The 25,135-nt window shown below is 36.7% G+C and overlaps 1 protein-coding gene across 1 annotated transcript in view; it reads left to right on the plus strand.

The window, feature by feature from the left end:
* TAFA2 (TAFA chemokine like family member 2) overlaps positions 1 to 25,135 on the plus strand; it is a 55,065-nt gene that overhangs the window by 26,414 nt on the left and 3,516 nt on the right. The window contains exons 2-4 of the mRNA XM_074167607.1: positions 5,541 to 5,693; positions 7,290 to 7,449; positions 18,938 to 19,001. Coding sequence (XP_074023708.1) covers positions 5,541 to 5,693; positions 7,290 to 7,449; positions 18,938 to 19,001 — 377 coding nt within the window. The remainder of the gene's footprint in view (positions 1 to 5,540; positions 5,694 to 7,289; positions 7,450 to 18,937; positions 19,002 to 25,135) is intronic.

The following is a 25,135-nucleotide window of genomic DNA, read 5'->3' on the forward strand; positions in this document are numbered from 1 at the left end:
AAAACCACTGATCAGACCACACCCATTGATTTCAAAGGGTTTCGAATCTGATTTTTAAAGATCGTGTTCAGGAAGGTTCCTGTCAACGTGTATCTACCAGTGCTTCTTTGGGAGTCAGTGGCTTGCTGCATGCCAGAGGTAACAGGATTATTACTGGTATGGGAGACACCTCTGCTTTTCCTCATTTCTGTGCTGCCAGTTTTCCCTCTGACCCACGGAGCTAAAATGAAGGTGTGCTTTGTTTTGTGTTCACACAAGCAAACTGAAGTTTGTGTTCCCAAAAGTTTGTCTGCTTTTTTCCCCCAATTTCACTTAATGACAGGACAAATCAAAGATTTTACCTCTAACAAAAAGCTTCACATTGCTCATGTTATTAGATCACACAACTGCAGCAATGGCACCACCAATGTTGTCGGAGTATGAATAAACCAAATTCAGGTTTTTCCTTATCAGCTGTTAGGTGGATATAACAGAAAATATTGAAAAATATTGAAATTAATTGAATGAAGGAATTGGACAGTGTATTTCTTTTCATAAGTCTTTGTCTGATGTTTAAACAGAGAAAGCTTAGTTGGAAATCTTGGCTTAGCTGTGGTTGCATAAGATTTTGATTGCTTAGATGTGGCAGCAACTAGCACTTATTAAACTATTGAAAAAATGCACCAGTATTGTCTGTGAGCATGGGGTTTTGTGTGTGAGAGATTTTGCAAGTTTATTTGTATCCTTCCTATCTACAGTGACACACTGAGACTGATATGACATATTGAAATTGCTGAAGTGTAGCAGAAAGATAACCTACATTTGTTTTCCATGTCAATCAGTATGAACAAAGCAAATAGACTATGTGAACAAGAAAACCCACTTTTTTCCTGGTCACTTAAGAGCAGGACAGTGATTTAGAGCCTAATCTGGAAATTGTGCATTATAACTACCAATTTTATTTATTTTTCTGGTATCGATAACACCACCCCACCCCCCTTGTTTGAACATTGTGGTACAGAATAGTGAGTGATGGCTCAGGAAAATGGATGAAGCAGGCTGATAATCTGCTGAAATATTGTTTGTTTTCCCTTACAGATGGCTATTAAAAAAAAAAAGTAGTTCCATTATATTCCTTAATGGAATTACTCATGTGGATATTGTTTACACAATGAATAAAGACTACTTATGTGCTTACTTTGAAAGACTAGGTCACTCTAGTATTTCATATAGGACATCTTCCTGATTATACCCAAGATGACAAAAAGGCCAAAGTTTGTATAATATTCAATGTGATTCAGATTGAATGTCATGGCTAAGAGCAATTTCCATTCCTCTTCTTATTGGTGATCTGTTGCTTCTTGTTTTAACTAAAGCTTTGCTTGTCTGAAGAGCTTTAAAAAACACACAGACACAGGCGAAGCTTTGCACGCTTTACATAGTCTCTCCGACCTCAGAGGAATTACCTGGAATGGAATAAAGTAAGATATATTTATTCCATATAAGAGTGCAGAGCTACTGTGCTTGTAAGCTGATATAGGAACTGGTTTCTGCAGAAGGAGGTAATCACGTACCCGTGGCTGCCTGCTCCTGCTGCTTCTCTGTGGCTGAAGCTGCTGTTCCCTAGTCTCTGCACCAAGTTGTAGGAGCTAAACCAGTAGAGAACTAACCCGACTAAAAAGGGGATATTCTTCTGCCAGTCTAAATCTCTGGCTTACCATCGTCACCATCAAATGACAGTGTTCATGCAAGCAAGGGATGAAAGACAAGGGATGTTAATTTTCTTTCAGTAGCTGTTTTTTTTTTCACTGTTTGTACGTGGCTACTGCAATGATGGGGAACCTGAGGACAGAAACAGCCGGTGACTCTATTTCATCTCTGGCAACATGATTTCTTCCTCTTTGTTAATGGCCAGTCTATGTGTTAATGCATGGCCTGCACAGGAAAGGAAAGATTCAAGTGATCGAACAGATAGGTGTCAGAATTGAACATGAATGTAAAAGTGGCAAGGCTTGGAAACGACGATCATAACAAACAATGGAATTCAGACTTTCCTTGATTTAATGCTAGGTTTCTGTATAACACTGCATCTATGCTAAAAACCCTATATTTGTATTTGTGAGTTGCAAAATAATAATCTTGAAGAGTAACTTGCCTTCTCGCCTGGAACAAACTTCCCACAGAAGTAGGGAGCAAGGACCATGACTAAGTATCAGATGCACTGTGCAATATGACTGAAATTTCATTCACCTGAAGGAAAGAAAAGTAAATTGCCATGAAGGAACAAAACCAGGTAGAATTTATATATATTAAAGGTTTTTTCTGTGTATGTTTGAACATACTCTTTAAGTGCATTCAATTTTATGTAAAATGAGAAATAATAATTACTTAGCTTTATTTTTTCCAGGAGCATGATTATGAACACGTAAGTTTTTGGCATACCAATATCATACTGATTTATGAAATAGCTATTGATGATTTCACTATGTGAAAAATGCTCTAAAAGTGGGAGGTTAGTTACAGGATATACAGTTAATAGGTGAGATATGGTTATGTCTGTTTTCCAAGTTACGGTCTCAGTGTTACATCTCCTGCGACATAATATACACATATATTATGTTATGCATAGTCATCAGGAAAACTTCACAATCTGTACACATAGATATCTCTGAGTCTCTTTCTTCAGTCCTTCTTCACATTGATTTCAGGAAGGATTACTTGCATTAGCAGAGAATGCAGGACTGGGTGTTTGCAGTGGTTTTGAATAATGAATTTTTGTAGGATTCCAGAAATGACATTCAGTTCTTCAAACATTTTCTGCAAAGCAAGCAGCATACTTTGAAGTCTGTGCTAGGAGAAAAAGAAACAAAACCGAAATGTGAATCTCTTAAAGTACTATCCTCCTTTCTTGGAATGGTTCAGTGGCTTAATGAGGTTAATTTGTATTAGGTTGTGGGAAATCCTTTATCTATTGTATAGAGGCTTTCATTTCACATGAATGTGACAGATACTGTACTTACTGCACTGGAACTTAATTATTTGATAGCATAAGGAGCTGAAATCCCTACATTTCCTCTCAAGAGATATTCATTGCATACTCTAGATGGTAAATAGAAACTAGAGGATGGTTGGCCTAGATTTTCAATGTTTGAAATATCTTTGTATACTTTTCTAGGTTGTTTTCGTTTTATACCTAGAAAATTTCAAGCTTTATTAAAGATTGCCCCAAATACTATCAATAGTATGTGATTCTTTTTTGCTGTCCCCCATTTTTCACATATATTTTCACTCACCCTTTGAAATACCTTTCTGTATTGTACATGAGTGTAAGTGACCATTTCAATTGATTCCACTCTTTTTCCATAAGTCTTAAAATGCTTGATTTTCTCACTCTAATTACTACAAAACAAGTATTTCAAAAGTTTTGTTTCAGTGTGAACATTTCCCTCACAGAATTTTACAACAGATCTTTTAACTGGCTTCCATTCCAGATGGCTATGGGGCACACTGTACTTTATTTTCTCTTAGCAGGTATGTTATGGCATTTCTGTAGACCTGTAGAGCTATGTAAAGCTATTTAATAAGAGAATGAGAGGACAAAATTTCAGGATCAGGGATACATATCAGAATACAAATAAGGACTCAAAACTAATATAGTGAAAGAATAAGTGGGAGGAAGTTCACATCCTACCACTAAATTTACTTTCTTTTGTAGATTCAGTATCTGGGTTTTTTACGTACCTTTCATAAAATACAAATTACTGAATTTGTGTTGGCATGTGTGGGTATATGTGTAATTGCCTGTCAAAATAAAAATTGATGTGTACTTACAAAAGCAGCGTGTGTTTGTTCTACTATAAATTATACATTCAAAATACATCCTAGAACAATTTTTTTACCATATTCACAAATTAAAAAAAATATAACCATTTTATAGAGAAAAATGAATGTATTTATTTAAATTGTTTTATTGTCATATAAACTAGTGAAATTGTTTGGAAAATAATTAAAAGTAATTTTTACAGCAGACTGTGCTGGCAGCTATAAAAATATTTGCTCATCATCAAAGGTATGAAAATACTAGAGGCTGCAAAGTTCACACAGAGAGTATGAATTACTTTCCTCATCCTCTATTGAATTAAAAGTGATAAATAGTTAAAAAAAAAAGAAAGCATTTTCATGTAATTTTTTTCTCCTATATTTCTGATTTATATGTAACATTTCAGTGTATCACAGTATGATGGATCATGGGTTAATTGTTTGCATTGTGTTATATCATTTCAGCTGTAGTACAGCATGATGTGACAGTGTAATCTAACCTGACATAGCTCGATGCAGTGAGTGACAACAAAGATCACAGACTCTTCAGTGGACTTTGTTCTACTGAAGAACACATGCCTGGATGAAATGTTTAGTAGTTTATGTTTTGTTGATGAAGACTTAGAGTCTAATTGTTGCCTGTGGCTTTTGCCTCTAGGCACGTTCTTGGAGTCCATAGTGTGCATGAGGTTTGTTTTTCTTCCTCAGGCCTTTTGGGAGCTGATAGTGTGCAGTAACAACTGAGTGAATCCAGAGATCAATGTTGGGCTCCTGAAAGCCTGTTAGCAGGGCCTTCTTCCCATGGAAGCTCTCATTCATTGTTTGCCATGAGGGATTTAAAAGGGAGCTGAAGCATTCAGTACATAAGCTTTGCATAAAGCATACAAAAAGTTAAACAGCAGCAGAAATAAAGGACTTAGGAGTACTGTATAACACATACTGCCTTGCATTATAAATATTCCTCCCTGTACAACGTTATAGGTCAATACCAACTAAAAATTCAGATTTCTTTCTGTCTTCCTTCTGATGGAAATGAACTATCCCCAGAAATATCTGGTCTTGATTCAGTAACCACTGCAAGTTTGGTTAAAATGACTTTTGCTGAACTCCAGATTCTTTGATAACTGGCTGTTGAACCGGAAAGGGTAGTTTTGTAGCTCCCCTCTTACCAGATTGGTCCTCTCATAGGACTCCAGTAGTCTCATAGGACTCCTCTATCCTGCCAGTTCTTCTCTGTCCATCTGTAGGAAGGTTTTGGGATATCATATCAAAAGCTGCATCTTCCCCTGACATAAAGGCTTGAGACATAGATTCTGAAAACATATGCATGTATGGGTATTTTACCATTGAAACAATTCCATTTCAAAGTTTCTCCCTTAGGGAAAAGAAAAAAATATCTCGGTAGAGATACACAGCTGTTTATGGGAGTCCAGAAATTAATATAGTTTCTGTGTTAGTGTTATAATGTTTCTGCTTCCCGCTTCACTGGAACAGTCCCATATGCAGCCTTCTCCAATTGTTCTTCTTTAGCCAGTGTTTACTGCCTGACATAGTTACACTACATTTGGAAAAGAAATCAACTTTACATTCTAGTGTTAGTACCATTGTAATTCTAGTTTCATGCATGGCAGATTGCCTTACAGACCCAAGTTTAATGCATTTCTAATTAAAAAAAAACCCCAAAAATAAACAGTATGATGCTACCTTGCAATGTTATCAAATTGCTCATCTTATTTTCACAGCTCACCATGTTAAAACTGGGACCTGTGAAGTGGTGGCACTCCACAGATGTTGCAATAAGAACAAGATAGAAGAAAGATCACAGACGGTGAAGTGCTCCTGCTTCCCTGGGCAGGTAGCAGGTACCACCCGGGCAGCTCCTTCTTGTGTTGATGGTACGAGTACTCTATTGATTCGTTTCATTGCATGTTCTTAGGGGATTTTGCTGCCTTAATGTCATCAGTGAGAACCACTCCGTTACAGGTAACTATTTAAAATAAGAGTAGGAAGACTTCTGCATTTTGAAGGGCATGCCCAAGATGAACAGGAGGAAGATGAGAAAAATGAATTATTTGCTATTACTCTGTGGAAATGCTAAGCAAAATTATTATATGCCAGTGAAAGAGACCTCTTGAGAAGCTTAATTTGATCTAACTAAAAGAGTGCCCTCAGTATTGTATGAAATTCACTTAATTAAAAGTGTTTATGCAAAATCTACAGGAGCATATCATTTTCATGTGCTGCAGTCTTACATTTTATTTATACATTTATTTTTATCATATGGGAACATACAAGCAAACAAACAGAATACAGTTCTGGCTGTTTTGTATTCTTTTTAGACCAACACTATTTTTCCTATTCACAATGCAATATTAATGTTTTACTTAACACATCTGGCATAGGCTTATATGTTTTATTTGGGAAAATACTAGCTGATTTTTCACATCTCTCTCTTCCTCTGAAAGAGGAGCAGGATGGATTCACCTTTTACATGATCTCTTTACTGTTGATATGTTGTTGGCTGTCAGAGAAGCTGTAAATATGTCATCATTGGGGAATAAATTTAATCAGGCTATGCTAGACTATATAGTAGATCAGGCGAAATACACTAACTCAAAAGATTATATTCTACTTGAAACTTTGAAATCTGGCTGAGGAAGAACAAAATAAGGATTGGAGAGAGATCCTGTCCAATTAGTTCCTCAATTGCCATAAATTAGGAAAAAAAGCATCGTGAAGAGTTTGACTTTGAAGCACAGAGCACCTTGTGCTAATTGAGACCTAATATGATACAGCGGACAGGAAACAGTCTAGGAGGTTCCTGGAGTGTGTGGAAGATAACTTCCTGACATGGCTGGTGATTGAGCCAACTAGGGAAGGTGCCCTGCTAGACCTGTTGTTTACAAACAGAGAAGAACATGTGAGTGATGTGATGGTTGGAGGCTGTCTTGGGCATAGTGAACATGAAATGACAGACTTTTCGATTCTTGGAGAAGTAAGGAGTGGGGTCAGCAGAACCTTGGGCTCCGGAGGGCAGACTTTGGCCTGTTTAGGGAACTGGTTGACAGAGTTCCTTGAGAAGCAGTCCTGAAGGGCTATTAGGATATTAGGAAAAAATTTCTTCACCAAAAGGGTTGTCAAGCATTGGAACAGGCTTCCCAGGGAAGTGGCTGAGTCCCTATTCTTGGAGATGTTTAAAAGACATGTGGATGTGGTGCTTAGGGACATGGTTTAGTGATAACTTGGCAGTGCTAGGTTAACAGTTGGACTTCGTGATCTTAAAGGTCTTTTCCAACCTAAACGATTCTATGATTCTATGATTCTAATTTCTTATGAAGACTCTGAGCTGGCTGAAAATCACAGACTAGCTGTCAGTCAATGTATTTCTAATGTTTTCCTGGAAAATAAAAGAAATGTTGCAACATAATGATATATTAAAGTGAGTGTCCATTTCAACAACGTGCAAATGTGTTTGTGTTCCTCTCTCGTAGCTTCAATAGTGGAGCAGAAATGGTGGTGCCACATGCAACCATGTCTCGAAGGGGAGGAATGTAAAGTTCTTCCAGATCGTAAGGGATGGAGCTGTTCCTCTGGGAATAAAGTAAAAACAACGAGGGTAGGTATAATACCAACCTTACATGTTACCAACAGGTAAAAAAAAAAAGTGCACAGGAAATTGGGTGCACATGGAAGACATCGGTTGAGAAGACTAATGAAGTGTGGGAAGAGAGTCATACTGTGATTGGACTTCCTGGTCCTGCACACTTTTCTCAGCACACTTTGCAATTGCTTGAACATGGCAAGCAGTGTGCCAGACCCTCTCAGGTAAGCAGTGGAGATAGCAGAGTTGACCTCTTTTTCAGCTACCAGTGATGATCAAGTGTATTATTTTCTGGTATGTATTTCTCTCTGAAACCAGTGCACAAAGTCTATACAAACTGCTAAGCTCTTCATTCACAGGATAACAAACAAGTGTATTTTTATCAATAACATGGAATGACCATGTTTCTAAACAGAAACTGCTGAGAATGGTAAGCGTTTGATGCGTCATGACAGTATGATCTTCTGGTTCTTTCTGTCTTGTATGACTGGGATTTGCTAAAAAAAATTTGTCAGAGTTTCAGTGAGTTCCTTTTCTCCATTTGACACTTTGTATATTATTGGTTCAAAATTACATTAACAGAAATACATCTAACATTCATCATATATAATGCCTGGAAACAAAGTAAAGCTGCTATCATCTCAGCTTTTCAGTGGCTAACAGAAACAGAAGAATAACAAATTCTTCAGATAAGCATTAAGCACTCAAACTTCCTAAAACTACAGCGTTCTATCTCTATAGGGTCAACACAGTTGTTCATCAACATAAACCAGATTAAAATGTACTCTGAGCACACAAATGCGTGTGTATAAGCATAAACAACTTCACCCCTACACCCACCACACATACTGGTGACAGGTTTTGCTTGCAGGTATTTAGTAATTGTTTGCAGTGTCAGGCCATAATTTTCTAGTGTGGTGTTTACTCTGTGTGGGTGTTTGAGTGTCTGTCTCATTTGACTGAAACCTTCCTTGTATAGGCACTAAATTTCGGATACAACTTGGGCTTAGTGAAATGTAGTATGCACCGAGTCAATTACATTCCTTCTGTTCCACAGAGAGCTCTACGTCTCAGTTTCTGTATGTATATATCTTTAAAACATTTTGACATTTTTTGAAGGAAGGGTACTTTCTGAATGTTTGATGTGCTATTCCACTCATGAATCCTCTTTCAAATGTGTTTCTTCTGAAGCTAACCTTGCTTGAATGCTGCCCACACAACTTTGTACATGCCAATGCAAATCTAATGATATGCATGTAAAATGTGTGTGTGCGTATATTATAACCAAAAGGAACTAGACAGAATTTAGTAACAGTGATGGAAATAGAAAAATTATGTGTGTGTGTGTTTTGAAATTTGTCCTGGCTGCTACTCCATGGCACTCTTAGTGTTGAAGAATGCATGCCATTTTATATTTCATGTGAGTGTTTAACAAGCAGTAAGTAAAAATGTGGGTCTGGATTATGTTTCTGTAGGAAAAAAGAGGTCACAAGAAAGGGAGACATCAATTAGAATCACCTTGAGGAGATTTCTTCCTAACATTTTGTCAGAACATAGGTTTTTCTACATTGGTCAAGGTTATAAAGTTCTGTCCACTGTTAGGAGTCTACAGAAGCCCAAGGCTCTTGTCCTCCTGGGCTTATGACTCTGTTGCAGACTCATAGGTCCAGCTCTTTTCCAGAGTTGGACTTTTGTTGCCCTCCATGGATGGTGGCAATCCTCAGGACTCATTTCATATCTCTTCAGAAGTGAAGATCTGAAAAAGCCCGTCCAGTTCTCTGTTTGCCATCATACGTACCAATTCACTACAATGGCTACTGTCACCTGCTTGCAGGCCTACCAGCACTAAAATGAAAACACCAGTCCCTTTAAATCCCCCACTATTTATTCTGCCTTCCAGTTTGTCCAGATACTGTATGTTTGCTGCTGCCTTCTTTCATTTCCCACACAGTTGCAAAGCTGTTTTGAGACAATGGCAAACTTGAATTCAGATTTCTGATGGACAGTCGGTCTCAGTTACTGAAACTGGGTGGCAGGTGAATGAAGGTCTCCGTCTTTCCAGACGCAGGAGGCTGAGATTTTAACAGACATCATTCTAATGCCTGGAAAAATATACATTGCTGTTGGAAATGTGAGTGAGAGTCGCTTATTATCAAAAAGCAAGTACTTTTTCCTAATATGTAGTCACTACAATATTTTTGTAGCTCCTCTTTCTGCTTCCCAAAGTCTTTATAAAAAAAAAGGAAAAATTCTAAAGTGCTCTGTAGTTCCAAACCCTCCTTTTTTTTTGAGAAAAATGAACTGTACTGAGAGTCAGTATTAAGAAGTCATGAATAATAAGTTTCTGATTGTCAAATGAAATAATCCACGTGATTACCATGTATAATGTAAAAGCATAAAGAAACAAAATCTAACTGAACAGCTTGGGTAATTTAAGTGTATTGCAGAAAAACCTGGGGAAGTCTTTCCTGAAAGGCCTAAGAAGGTCTATATTCACCTGCAAACATTTTCTGTAAATTTGCCTCCTTCATGTGCAGAAAAAATAACCCAATTAACCACTGAAGTGCTATCTTTGCTTCTACAGGATACCAAGTTTAAAAGCAGCACCTACGTTTCCACATCTCGAGCTGTTAATAGTTAAGCACTAGGTGAGAGATAAAACCAGTGGAGGAAGGAGGTCCACCTTTGCTTGTCCACCTCTGTTAGCATATTTAATCACACTATTGTAAAAAATGATGATACCGACTTCTTATTACTTATGGTATTAGTCACTAAGCAAAAAGGCCAAGTGAATAGTGAGGGAAAATGAATTGATTTTTAAAAATGTGGTCTACTTGACATTTTGCATTTTGTTCAGCTATGGGGATCTAATAAGGTAATACATGAATAATGAATTAGAAATAGCATGAATGTTATGGTACTCAGAATTCAAATGTTAAGAAAAGTTAGGTGGAAATTATTTATCTTCAGAATGCAAAAACAGGTATCATGGAAAGTTTAAACTGTTTTCCCAAGTTTGCATACTAGTGGGAGAGGGCCAACATTAGGAGTTAACCATGGAAAAGGAATGAATATGGGGTGGGGGAGGCAAATGTGTATGAAAGGGCTGAGTACTGAGTTAACTTGTGCTGGTTTAGAATTGACTATTGGGTCTATGTAGCCTGCAGGAGGGGGAGGGGAGAAAAGGCAATGACAATTTAGCTAAAACAGTAAATTTTTTTACTTCAGATAAAGAAATGCGTTTGTGTTCCTGAGCATTATATTGCAACAAAAGAGGATGTTCAGGAACACATTAGAAGAATTATGAAATTATTATGTGCATAGCTGAGACCCACATTGTGGAATTCTCCTCCAGACTGAGAAACTGTTGTGAGAGGAAGCAATTTATTTTTTTTCTATATAGCTAGCCTCAATGTTTTGATAAATAAACACAAAACTTTTGTCACATTGCCCTCTTTAAATGATGACAAAAGTGTTAAAAAAGGGGGAAGAAACCCCCAAGCCCCTTTGAAATATTTTTTACTCTTACAGACTTTTTCCAATATAATTATTTTTATTTAAAAAGCTCTCTTGGTTATGTTTCCTTTCCTTTTGCAAAATAAGGAAAATGTCTGTTTAAACAGAGGAATTTTCCAATCAGTTGAAAACTACAAAATTTAGCAGGATTATGTGTAAAATTCACAATGACATTAAAAATTGCTATGAGTTTGTATTAGACAAAGGAGTCCTTTACAAAGACTGAAAACCATCATTTTGCAGTCAGATAAGAGCTGAGGAGAAACAATTTCATATTTCTCTCCATTATGGGATGTATTCCACACCAGAAGTTTCTGGATAGGGGTTTTTCAAGGGCAGATCCAGATGCCAGGCAAAGTGGTGCATCCTGGGTCTCATCTTGACATCCTGGACCTGCAACATGACTGAAGAAGTGTGCACTTGTACTCAAGAGTGGGGAAGTGTCCCTTGGCTGATATTTTGTGAAGTTACAGAGAAATAAGCATCGATATTTTTGATGTGAAATAGCATGGCATAGCATAGCCTAGCTTAGCCTAGACTAGACTAAACTAGACCGGACTATTTCAGTTGGAAGGGACCTACAATGATCATCTAATCCAACTGCCTGACTAATTCAGGGCTGAACGAGCATATTATTAATCCAAATGCCTCTTAATCACTGACAGGCTTGGGGCACCAACCACCTCTCTAGGAAGCCTGTTCCAGTGTTTGACTACCCTCTCGGTAAAGGAATGCTTCTTAAGGTCCAGCCTAAACCTCCCCTGATGCAGCTTTGAACCATTGCACAGTAATGAAATAGTACCTTGTCCTCAAGCTTTTAGTTTGATTTGGTAGAACTGCTTGTGGAGTGAGGCATAGTTTAATGCTAAGTACTAAGTTCTGGTTAAAATATGTGGAATGGAATTTACTGGACTTTGCTTGGGTTAGGACTGTCTCGAGTGAGATGACTAGCCTAAGCGCTAGGCCATCTTTTTAGTATTGGAGACAATTGTGCAATTCCAGAACACAATTCGTTTTGTCCAAAGATAAGTCAGATACATTATCTTCTGGAGGTGCTTATGGCTCCCTAATAACTTTAAAGCAAAGCTATGATGACTAGCTTAGCACCTGACATTTAGATACTTAATGTTGAATAGGAAGATGCTGGTGTGGAGACTTTACTCTCTTTGATGTGGTCTTCAGTAGGAAAATGATCAAAAAAGTGCCTTCATTCTTTGTCAGAATGGTTTGGACTTTGACCACTATCAAATACAATATAAGTTTCAGAAGTATTCATGTTCTGAAGATACACAGCTATGAACTAAATCAGTGAATCATAGTATGATGAGCAACATGTCCAGTATCTAAAAATTAGCAACCAGTACATGTCCTTTTAGAATTGACTTGTTGGTGTAATACCACCAATAATACTAATACTGCTAATATAAATTAAACAAAATATAGTTATATTGCATAGCAGGTATTGATTATTAACCTCTGAAAAACTCTACGAGCTGAAAGTGAACAATGTTTTCCTATAAACAAGTGAAAGTAGTATTTTCAGACAGGTCATAAAGGGCCATCTTTTGGAAATGAGCATCCAACTTCTGGAATAGCTGAGCACCCACACGTTTATGCGCGGCAGAAGGAACTGCAATTGTCACTCTGAAAACTGGCTATTATTTTTAATATGTGGGGAAAAGCACATTGCAGAACAGAAAGAAATCAATATCTAATATATTACTATGTAACTATATGCCAAACCAATATTAGAAATAGAGCACTGTAAAAAAATAAAATAAATATTACAAGGACAGAGAGAAATAAAAGAGAAATATTACAGAGCTAAAAATAAATCCATATTGAGTATATTTATCTACATTCCAAATCCAAATCTGTTTTCCAAATCAATACCAGAGATAGACGACTAGTGTGAAAAGAGCAGAAATATCGCCAGGATGGAGAGAAATCCATACTGAGAGTGTTTGTCTACATTCCAAAACAATATTGCAGAGAACCTGAAGTCAGATATTTGTAATATTCTATTTAATCTAATTTTGCATTATGGCATCCAGAGTTTAAAAGAAACTAAAAATTAAATAACATTCTTGGAAGAGGAGAAAGTGTACCATCCAAACACACCAACTGGCTGCACACGAAGCCAAATGGTGTTCAGCATGTGCATTCCAATACTCTAAATCAATGCAGTTCTGTTGCTATCTATAAATACTGCTTACATTTTTACCCTATCGCCTCTTTCTTACTTGCAGATGCTGGACAGTTTCTAAATTAATTACAGTTGCTGAAAGGAGAGGTAGTAATTTTATTTATGTTTCAATTCATAAAATCTGCTGTTCATAACCGTTTCAGCACAAGGAATGAAAGGACCTCTGGTAGGTACCTTTATGTAGTAATGTTTTGCAGTGGGATACTGAGATTCCCAGTATCAGGAGGCAGCTTTAGTGGTGACTACCACCAGTGCTGTCATAACCACTGCTTGTGTAAAACAACATAATACAAGGGAGCTAAAATGTGTCCCTGGATATGAGAAGGAAAAGGCATTTTTCTTGTAACTGAGCCTGACATCAGAGTTAGCAATGCAGCTATGTTAGTTGTTGATCTGTGCTTCTTCTCATGAGGAACAGATGCATAGGTTCTTTAAGCAGCAGCAAAGGAGGGAAAAATGGAACAAATATTACTGTTTTTTCTGCCAAAGTTAAAAAGAAATATTGCCATTGTGGTAGCCTCTTCCCTCACATCTTTATTCCTCTTCCTCATGCAGGCTTTTCAAAAACAACAGAAGTAGTGACACCTAATTAGAAAAAGCAGAAATTAATCATAAAAACATTGTGTATAGGTTATTCTAGGATGTTTCCGATAGGCCAGACATATGGTAGTTGTGGTCTTTCAGTGCTAATAAGGCAATGTATTTCCCACATGACATTTTTTCTGTGTAAAATTGCTACTAACTTCCATGACATGAAACAATTTGCCTTTTGCTTTGACCACTGTGAAACATGAAATACTTACAGGATAAATCAATGATCTGCCATGTGTCAGTAGTAAATAATGACAGGAAGTGCTTTTCCTAATATTATTTAAGGGGCTGTATGAATAAATTAAGAAAAAACCTCAATGTAATCCCCCTGCCTCACTTCAGACCCTCTGTCTATACACTCCTCACTTTCTACTTTAATTTCAGATGAAGATTTATGGGAATAATACACATGCATACAGTGACTAGCAATACCTTGTGATTCTTAAAAAGGGTGTGATTACAGTATAAGTAAGTGTGCAGACTGTAGCAAAATATTACCCATGGAAAAGAATGATTGCACTTGTGACAGCCTCTTTGTTGCTATGGTATCTCTTTCCATGCCTTTGGCTAATCTGTCACTAGGAGAAATTTGCAGCTGTCTCAGCATGTTTCTCATTGCTAACTCAGAGACCCACTTTATCTAATCTGTCATTAAAATAGCAAGAAGTGGTATGCACACATTTTCCTAAAAATACATACAGGTTTCAGGGGGCAAATGAGCTTGTAATAGAAATAGGGTGACATTTTCTGAGGTCAAGCTAGATTTTTGGATTAGTCAGTAATTATTGTTTTGATCTAGCATCACAATTCTTTCATATAGAAGCTCTGTATTTTTTGTAGGGAACCTAAACGCTAATCTTTTGGGACACTTGCACATTTTGATGAAAATAGTTAGCATTCCAGCCAACGTATGTTATAAGGAATCATCAGAATTCAGGGCTATGCAATTCACTGATTTTCTTAAAAATACCTGCTACATACCAAATTTACTTCTTTAATGTGAAGTCAGCATGCCTAGTTCTACCCTATGAAAAGGTTCTTGTTGCAAGGCTACACTTGACATGAGATTAGGCCTACAGCTTGATGATGTTCCTTTGTAGATCACAGAAATCTAGACAAGTCGTAGTCCTTTCCCCAAAGGCAAATGTACTTAAAAATACCCAGAAAACAAAAGTTAGTTAGTTCTGTTCTGACTCTGAGGCCTATGGACACTGATACTAAAAACCAAAAGTGAGAAACATCAAAAGAGAGAATAGTTTAAAGGTGGTACTCATAGGTACAGCTCTTTTGGAAGGAGGGAGCCTGTGAATGCATTACTTGAAAGAAAATTATTTCTGAAAACAGAATAGTATTTTTATTTTTTTTATTATCAGCTTTTGCCTAGAAGGTTTGCAATTTTTCCTTACTTGTTTTTCAATCCTTTGCTGCATCTCTTTATGAATACTCTAAGTCTTGTCTCTAACTACTCAGAAGGGTTACTCAAATATTTTTTGTGAGTAGAGACACTGTACAAATCATGAGAAACAAAATCTTTTGCATCCCTTCATCACTCTCAGATTGTTAGTAATATATGCTGTGGTTTATACATTTTTATAAGGTAAGAGTTTTTCCAAAGGTAAGACTGCAGCTAGAATCCATTGTAAAGCATCATTTTACCTTCTGCAGAATTTGAAAATTGACAGAATTACTCTGAAATCAAAGGGATATATTTCTGAAATATTTAAAAAAAATGAAAATGGATTTCAGTTTTATGTCATTAATTAACTAATCAGTGATTTTTGCAAGCGTTAATTTCTTCCACGTGGGAATCCTCCACTCCATCAGTCCAACCAAGAGGTTTTCTGCCTTTGTCCCAAAAGATTCAACTTGTGATTTATTTTTCTTTCTTTTCTTTTTTGCCCCCAATTTGTCCTTTGCTGGCATGTTTGAGATATTGACCTCATGTCTGAAGAGTAATTTTCTGCCTCTGTGATGGAAAATAAGAATGAGTTCTGAAGGCTGTATGTAAATTACTGGTTTTCTCCACTTCTCCATGAAGTGGAAAAGTCCTGACACTGAAATAAAAGACGTTTCGACTCTGATTTGCAGCTCCATTCTGCCAGTCTCTTTGCCCTTTCACAGCTGTGCAAAAAGAGCTCTTTGAATGTCTAGCAGTCCTTTTTAGTTTTTCTGGAAAATCCTTGTCAGCTTTTACTACCTCACAAGTTACCATACAGGAAGATGATACTTAAATGCCAGTATTGTGTGAGTCATGCTGGCACGCTCTAAAACTAGTGCTTCTTCCTTGTCTCACCCTCCTTTGCAGTCTGTAGGGGCTTCTTTGGATTATTTCTGCAAGTCAGAAACGATACATTTCAGCTCAGAGGGACCAGAGTGTTCTGAAACCTCACATTACCTACTACCTAAGTAGCTGCAGGCAGAACTCTTGCCTCTTTCCATGGGTTTTTGGCACAGGCTTCACAAACTGTGCATCACTGCTTAGTTGCAGAACTGCTATGAGGGAGGGGAAAAGTGGCCCCAACTGTCCCAAAGGTATTACTTTCAATTCTCCAGAATCCCAAAGTTTTCTTGAGGTATTTTCTTACTTATTAGGACTGTTTCTAGAAAATCCCAGAAGTACTGTCCTGTCACAGCTCTGCTTTTCTGCCTTCTAATGGAGAAGGAAATGGATAATAATATCGAACAGAGAAAGTCAGTCATACAGAGCATTACGCACAGTCACCGATGGAGCAAACAACTCTCAAACCAGTTGAAAACAGATTACTCAGATATTATTCCCTTGCAGAGCAAAGTGAACATGGCTGCAAATCTTACTTATTTCTCCGTAAGAATAATTAAGATAGTCCTATCCTGTCAGAGAACTGTTCAAAATGAAGAAAAGATGTATTTCAGGCAAGAATAAGTGGAAGATTTATGTCTAGGACTAAATTAAAGAAAAAGAAGAGGACTGACATAAAATTAATTTCCATAAGAATTCAAAATTGTTCACATGTTCACATGTTCATGTTCAAAATGTTTTTTCATAGCTTGTAGTTTACTACTTCTTCCACCTTGATGAACACCAAGTTCAGCTTAGGAAAGACACAACTGCTGTGTACAGAGAGAAGACTACAAAGGATTTGATGTGTTCTTTAAAATGTACTTTGAGCTTTCTTCTGCTGCATTATTAGCATACATAGATGATTCCATCTCAGGTCTTACAGTCCTGACTTCATCCCCTTCCATATCTGCAGTGAGAAATTTCTCAGAGCTCTGAAGTGGAGATTGTGGGTGAAGCTACAAGATGTCCAGTTCACCATGACTTATGATGTGAGCCATAGAATTACATTGGCAAGACCTCTAAAACCAGGAGTGAACACAAGTGTGTCTCCAGTTGATGAAGATGGACACAATCTCAAGGAAACAATGGATTGTGTCTAATCAACATGTATCTCACACTCAGTAGTAATAGAAGATTTGAAATTTTTAATGGAGCTGCATGTTTTAAGAGGTCCAAAACAGCTTTGCCTCTTCAGGTTCAAGAATGTCAGAAAATATCTTGCTGATGCCAGACAGAAGAACAACAGCTTGTTCCTTCATCTTGAATTCAAGCTCTGTGGCTCAGGAATATGTTCCTGCCAAAAGAAGACCTCTGCTTGTGCTGTTACCAATTCAGACAAATGCCCTGAAAAATCAGAGTAGTTGCTCTTCTAGAATTCTGCAGTCCCTCTGTCCTTGCCCCATGTCATCTTTTCAGAGGGACTTTGTAAAATGAGAGCATAGCAAATTTGTCATTCTCAAGGCGTCATTCTAATTCCAGTTGCTAATAATTATTGTTCAACATTTTCAACGTATGAAAAAGGAACAGGAGACTTCCTCCTCGAATGCAACTTGGCGAATTTGAAGCTGATTACTTAAAAAGCCAATTTCTTTTTGGAGGGTCATTCAAGAAGTTACCAGAGTCTTTTTTTCTCTCTCTTGACCTTAAAGCATTGACACTTAACTTTCCTGAAATTTGAAGGGAACAACCTCTTCATTACTTGAGATTTTGGAAGACCAGTCTCTGATTGTGATTAGCTACTCTGATTCATTCATACTTACCTTATCTTGGGTGACATACTGGTCAGAATATAATGCGAAGATGCAGGTATGAAGACAACTGGGCAGGCTTTTTAAGAAAGACAAATTAAACTGAATACCAAAGCAGGTTCTTAGTTACATTTCTAGAATTCATTTTTCCCTTTGACATGATACATTTTTTCTGAGTACTGTGAAGTTCAAAAACAGTATCAAGATGAAGATGATCCCCAGTACAGAGGAGTTATAAGAAGTTGTAACTTTCACCTGGAAATCTCCGTAATACTGAAGCCAGAAGATATTTCTAATCAGTTCAGGAATGATGCTAGTAACATGCATCAGTTTATCATGAGTTCAAGGCAAATGGCAGGAAAAAGCAGGAAAGCTATCATTTTATGGAATTAATACCAGTGTGTTATGCTGTCTTCTTTGAAAGGATGCCCCAGGAACTTGTGACCAATTCGATGTAAAAAACACAAGAGAAGGACAGTGAAATTTTGTCATCTACATGCAACTTCAAGAATGGACAGTAGATATGCTCTCTGTTTTCTGTTTAATTTATTTGCTTATTAAATTGACAGGACTGGTTGCTCTTTTCCCTTATTTTTCTCTAATGACCAAGATGACTACAGCTATTAGTTGGGAATCAGCAACAATAATCTTGACTGCTTCTTAGTGAACCAGACTTTATGTATTTTTCCCTGGGCAATGAGAAAACCTAATTGTTCACCTATGACAGCTTTTAGGTGAAAACCTTTGAGTCTTCCTTTTCCCTGGTTCTATTAAGACTTGAGACAGGGTGACAAGGGTTTTTCTGAAATCCTCCAAATCTTCCACCTTTCTGCTGTTTCTTATCTGTATTAGAGTGATGGTGTGATGGGTGCTCATATGGGAGAAAGTTAAAATTAGATACCCGAAAATAATTTTATATTCTCTGAATGGGTACCCACCACTCTGTCAGCACCCACTACTTTGCCTAAAATTTCTCAAAGCATGGAAAAGTCTTTTCCTTCATGTGGAGATTCTAAATGGATGGAAAGAGAGAGGAAAATGATCCAAGGGTTTCAAGTTCATGACTGATTCATTGTTTTTAAACATTTTTTTTTTCCTGCCTGGATATTGCTCTGCTGTTTTCTAACTTGTTTTTTAGTTGTCTTATATTCCCTCAGCTGTGGCAGTATTCCTGGAGCCAAATGTGAGTGCACTACCTCAAAATGCCAGCAGTGGAAGCTGGTAAGCAAGTGGGGAAAAATCACCAGAGGAATCTCTGAAGCTTGGGACAAAGGCAGAAAACACATCAGTACTGCACTAGCAGAGCAGCAGGTACCCTCATAGAGAAGATAAAACATACAGGTAAGGAAATAATTTATGTTTCTATTTTGATCTCATCCAAATGGCTTGTTGCTCTCCGTTCAAAATCCCAGAAAAAATAACACACCGTAAACATCTGAAGAAGAAAAAGATACCAAATGTGATGAACTTAGACTACTTGATTTTTTAGCTGGGATAACTTGAAGTTCAATCTTACCCAATTTCTGGAAAAATAAATTAAAAGATGAAAATCTGTTGTACCTATTTGGCAATTTAAAACCTCAACCTAGTTTTAAAATAAGGCTGAGTTGGGTTTTTTGTTTTGCTTTGTTTTTTCATTTTTAGACTATTAAACACAGGAAACCACTTGTTACAGGTTTTCCTTTCCAATCAAGAACAACAGTAGGCTTTTCTTTAGGTAATTGAGATCAGGTAAAGCCAAAGACAGAAGGACTCTGTTCCCATCCCCCCTTCTCCATTAACTTTCTTACAGTTGGAAGGGTAGCACGACCCTTGATTATGCTTCAGTTTCCTCATCTGTAAAAAGGAAGGAGGTTGTTTTTATCTCCCACTTGAGAAGACTAGGTGGAATAAGTGGTGTAAAAGAGAAGAAAATTACATTTATTTAATTAATTGTCTTGCAGTCTTTTATGCCGCCATGCTGCAGTCCCACTATGGAGTTGTGATCACCACAAAAACCTCAAGAGGATATATCCTTGTCTGAATTGCTACAGTTATTATCTGTTACAGAAAGTAAAATAAGGTTTATGCTTAAGTCTCCTTTTAATATAAAACTGTTGTCTGTAATTGAAAAGTTTTGTGAAGTTAAAACAATTCTATCATAAACTTAATTTCTCTGCTGAGTTACAGAAACGTTGAGAAAGTTTAGGTATGTGTATTGTAGTGGCATTACCTTTTGAAAGAGAATAATAATGATGTACACTTGAAAGACTAATGAATTAGATTTAGCCTTGACATAATTCATATGTCTTCATCAGATATACACTGTGATAATTGTCCCAGTGAGTTGTATCAATTAAGTTTATGTTGTAAACTATCAAGTTCAAGGAAATATGAATACAGAGCCATATTAATTTGTTTCATAGTATTAAATGTGTAGAGATTTTATTAAAGCAATGAGTTATCAAAAGTTATGTTTAATGTTGTAATGTATGTTTCTAATGATCTGCAACATGCTATTTAAGTTAAAAAGCCTGAAAAAAAGAAAAAAAAGGAAAATAATAATCTCTTTGTAAGCATTATTTATAGCAATTTAGGTGATCTTTTGAGGTGCTGTACAACCCTTTTTGGAAGCAATCATTATCAGCAGGTCCAAAAAATACCTCAAATATCTAGATAAGGAACTAGCTGTCTGAATTGAATATTGTCTTTTGAAATGTGTCATTAGTTATTTTATGGTGTTTCCTGTAACCTACTAACCGTAGAATTGTCTGTAAGTAGAATTCTCCTCAGAATGCTCACATTTTTCCTACTTTAAACTTTCGGGGAATTTCTGTTTTTTTTGTTGTTTGGGGTTTTTTTGTGAGTTTGGGGTTTTTTTTGTTTCTGTTTTTGGTTTTGGGTTTGGATTTTTTTTAATTTTTTTTGTTTTACTTTAAACATATATGGAAGAACACACTCAGGTCTTTCATTTGGAAGGAATCGTATTCTACTTCATGGCTCTTTTCTGTACCACAGGTCTACCCATGGACTTATTTTCAAAGAACTTTTCAATTACTGCTTTAGCATAGTTAAAGATTGCTAATATACTTGCAAAAATGAGTGTTATCTATGAGTTTCTATTGTTTTTTGGTGACAAATCAACGAGCTTGAATTTGAGTATGTTTAAACCTATTCCTTTGGGGTTACTGTTATATCTTGGGGGTGTTTCTGACGCCATGATCTTTTGCTAAGAGAAGTTGATCTGATTCTGAAACATGTTTTTTCCTGTCATTTTGTACTTTTCCTTGTAAGTTAAAGAAAATTCCGTCTATCCCAGTTTTGTTTTCTGTAACTAATTCCATAACAGTGTAGTACTTGACATGTGTTTGTTTCTTAGGCAAACGTGTAAAACTCCTCAAGTCCGAATGGAGAAGTAGAGAAAGGAGGTTTCTGCTGTGCCTGATGACAATTTTTGATTTTTCCACACACACAAAATATTCTGGCTCCACGTTGGAGCACTAGTTGTGGTGAATCCTAGTCTTGGTCGGATTCTAAGGAAGGGCCAGAACGTTCGTTGAGGAATAAAGAGTCAAACCACTCCAGAAAATGTGTTCCAGCCCTGGTTTATTACTCACAGAGCAGCAGGTGTGTACAAATACAGGTTTACACAGTATTAACAGGAATTGTTGTACCTTACTCCTCATTGTAGTTGCTTAGTTTGCTGCAGAAGCCCAGGAATCATGGCTTATTTGCGCAGAGCTTCAGGAGGATGGTTGGAGAGACTTTGCATTGCGCTCCTAAACAGCCTCGTTGTGTCAGACAGATGTTTCAGGGAGCCCTTAAGTGTCTTTCTTCACTCACTCACCTTTCAAAGGCAGACCCAGTTGATGAACCTAAGTTACTATCATGGGAAAGCAACAAAGGCTCTGGAGAAAAGACCAGCACTTAGAAAGGAAGTACATCCTGGTAAATTCAGTTAGGTGTCACTTTGTAGTTGAAAGCTCAGCATTCCATACTGGACTACTTGAAGTTCAGAAAAAGTTGGGAAAAGGGTATTTCCACTATATTTCTAAAATATGCTAGATGTTGTCTGTTTAATCTTGAAACCATGTTTAAGAGGAAGAACTCTTCCATTTTCAGGAACCTATGTCATGCTCTAAAGTATTTTTCCTTTACCTATTTTTCTTGTCCTAACTTTAAGATTATTTGGAGCAAGTAGAAAGCTCAATTTACATGTGAAAGGTTTCCAAAGCCTTTTAGTTTTAATTAAAATTTTTAACCCTGATTGTCTAGGGTTAAAAACTTTAACACCAAAAATCTGCTGAAATAATTGAGCAATAGGAAAACATGAAATACAGAATTATACTTCAAATGGCATTGTGTGAAATGGGTTTTCAACATGTTTGTTTCTTTCTAATGGAAGGTCCAAAGCACAAGAATTATCACAAATGCAATTCTGATTAGTCACAGTGCAATAAAAGTACAAAAGAATTAAAAGCTTTAGAGTCTGGTGATTATCAAAGACATTGGAAACTTTTGAGCCATTTAAGCGTACTGGGAAATGTTTTGTTTAATTAATAAAATGAGTTAGAGATGTTTGCCAAAGGACAGACCTGAGGATCTAGAATTCTAAATTGCTCTATTACAGCCTTGGGAACATGCTTAGACTAACATTGTTCATACTGCAGTGCCTAAAATAAAGTTAAAGGAAAAATTTAAAGCTCTTGAGTCTTAATATCAAAAGTTTGGTAGGACCAAAGGTTTATGAGCAGGAATGAAACATTTGAAGCCTTGAAAAAATGTCTATCAATATGTCACCTTCTCCGAAGGTAAATGAGTCCATATAGTTGTCGTTAAATATCTGTTTTCCAAACTGCTCACAAATCACTCAAATTTTACTTTTTGTCATTAGCACAAGTCAACTAGCGGTCTGTGATATTGAAAAAAAAGCCTGTTTCCTAACTCACAGTTCTCTGCTGGAGTTGCTTTATCAAGCATACCCTTGAAATATGCTTGAATCACCTTAACATTTCTTGGACTTTTGAAATGGTTGCTTGTGCTCCCAGAAACTTAGATATCTAGCATAAACATCCAAACCCACACCTATCTTCTGTTCGTGCATATGCATTTAGGTGCCCCGTTGCAAAAAGGTCCTTAACAGCTGTTTTTGTCCAGCTTCCCCACTTCTTTAGAAAATAAATTTCAGGATTCTCAAGCTGTGAGGAAATTGTGAGCCTGTCCTTTGTTAATGTTTGCAACATACTTTCAAGTATCACTGGCACAAGGTAGTAGTATTAGATCAGAAGCACCTTCCGAGCTTACAAGTTGAACTGTTTCAGTGAATAAACACGCACAAGTAGCAATGCAAACTGTCTTTTGCTTTCATAAGCCACGTATGAATGAGAGTGCATGGCAAACACACTCTATGGATTTTGAAGTTCCAGGAAATAGTGTGCTTCCATCTGTTCAAAAGATTCATTTCCAACCTCAACCTCATTCGCAGAGGACATAAGTGGAAAAAATGCATTGGCAGATGTTTGTTTCTGGTTGTATGGGCCCTTCTGTTTCTGCATTGTAATATTCATATTAGACTTTCACTACCAAAACAAAGTTATTTATGTCATGGACAAATATGACTGATATAGCCCTCTTCAAGTCCATTCCTTATTAGGAAAGGTTTGCTAAAGAATCACTTTGTTGACCTTGTTTTATTAACTTTTTTTTGTGTGTGGTCTGCTTCTGTACAGTATAAAAAGAATATAAAAATAAGGACACAAAATGGATGGAAATGTACTGCATACAATTAAGGGCTGTCTTATCTCTGTGTCTTGGAGGACAATCCATATCTAGGCATTTCTTCAAGTAATTTCTTAGGCCTCTTTCTTCAAGCATTTATTTAGGGAAATCTTGTGACATTCCCTGCATTTCACTTATCTCATGTTGTACAATAAATATATTTGTGAGAACCTTTTTTTATTTTTTCAAGAAATCCCCACATCATTTTTATTTCTCAAAGGCCCTTAATATTTTACAGAAGAATGCTAGGGGTGCCAAGATGGCTTTTCTTTGTCTCATGAAATTCCACTTAGCTCAGGGTAAGCTACTCATTACTTTAAAAAAATAATAGTTTCCTTGCTCTGTCTTATGTATCTCAGGGTAAAAAAAAAAAGGATATTTTGATGATTCTTGAGTATGCTCAGATGGAATGCAGACTATGACCACAATCCTATACAGTTTATGGAACAGTTCTAATTAAAAAGAACTGCTTTTAAACAGTATTATATTCTTTCTGTTTCTTGTGTTTATTTACATCCTTTGGTGAAAACCTGGAACAGAGGGTCCATTATACTGCTGAATCATCTGTGGAGGGAAGAAATGCTGGCTTAAAAATTGCATTGATACATAGTCCTGATGACATTATAATAGGCTTCCCTCCAGCACTCCTCCCTGACAAAATTCTGTTGTTTACTGTGCATGATGGAGAAGAGGTAGAATTGGAATTGCAAGGGCACCCATAGAAAGGCAAGTGCTTGACTTCTCAAACTCTTCTGCTTTTAATATGGATGTTGTGTGTGGTTTGCCATAAACATAGAAAAAATTTGAAAGAGTTGCCAGTTAAAAAAAATAGTAATGTACAAAGTTGTGTTATGAAATGTTCCAGCACACACTGATTTTAATATATTGTATATTGTTATCTATTTTCTTCTAACATTATTAAATAATAATTAATTACATGCCTCATTTGCATTTATAAACTATTCCATAGTTAGCAAGTAATTAGTGATACATTTGTTTTTCTGAAGAAATAGAAGATTTGTGCTATACCTATCCTGATCCTGTGATGCTTAGGTGCATTAAAGTAAGGAAAAGCACTTCACAATTCAGAGAATATTCACTCAGCTATTCTTTACATGCTATAGTCTTGATTTTCCTCCTTTCCTCTTCTAAAGCAGAAGGAAGTCTTGAGTAAAAGTACCGGGCTGCGTTTTTATTTGGAATCTATTCTTATGGAATAGATGGTATTATCTGCTGTATTCATCAGCTTTAGGGATTTCACAAGTGAGGACATTTTTCACCCATTGTCAGCAGCACTGGAATGGAGGCTGTCCAGAAAACCTCTTGAGCTGGTAGCTTTTCTACTGCACTGCTTTTGAAGTCTTTTCATCTCTGGTCCATTCTGGGTTACCCTGGCAAAAATGCTATACCCAAAGAATTAATCTGGTTGGAACATTTAGTGAGCAGAAGAAATCTGGAAAACTTCAGTTGCACTTAATTATGTATTGTTGCTTTAAAATAAAACAAGTGAGTTCGCATACAATTATGGCCAATTTACAGCAGCCACTCACTAATTTAAATTAAAAAGTCTGCAACTGCAGAGTAATTATACTTTAATT

Source organism: Numenius arquata, chromosome 2, assembly GCF_964106895.1.
Source record: "Numenius arquata chromosome 2, bNumArq3.hap1.1, whole genome shotgun sequence".
Classification (NCBI taxonomy): domain Eukaryota; kingdom Metazoa; phylum Chordata; class Aves; order Charadriiformes; family Scolopacidae; genus Numenius; species Numenius arquata.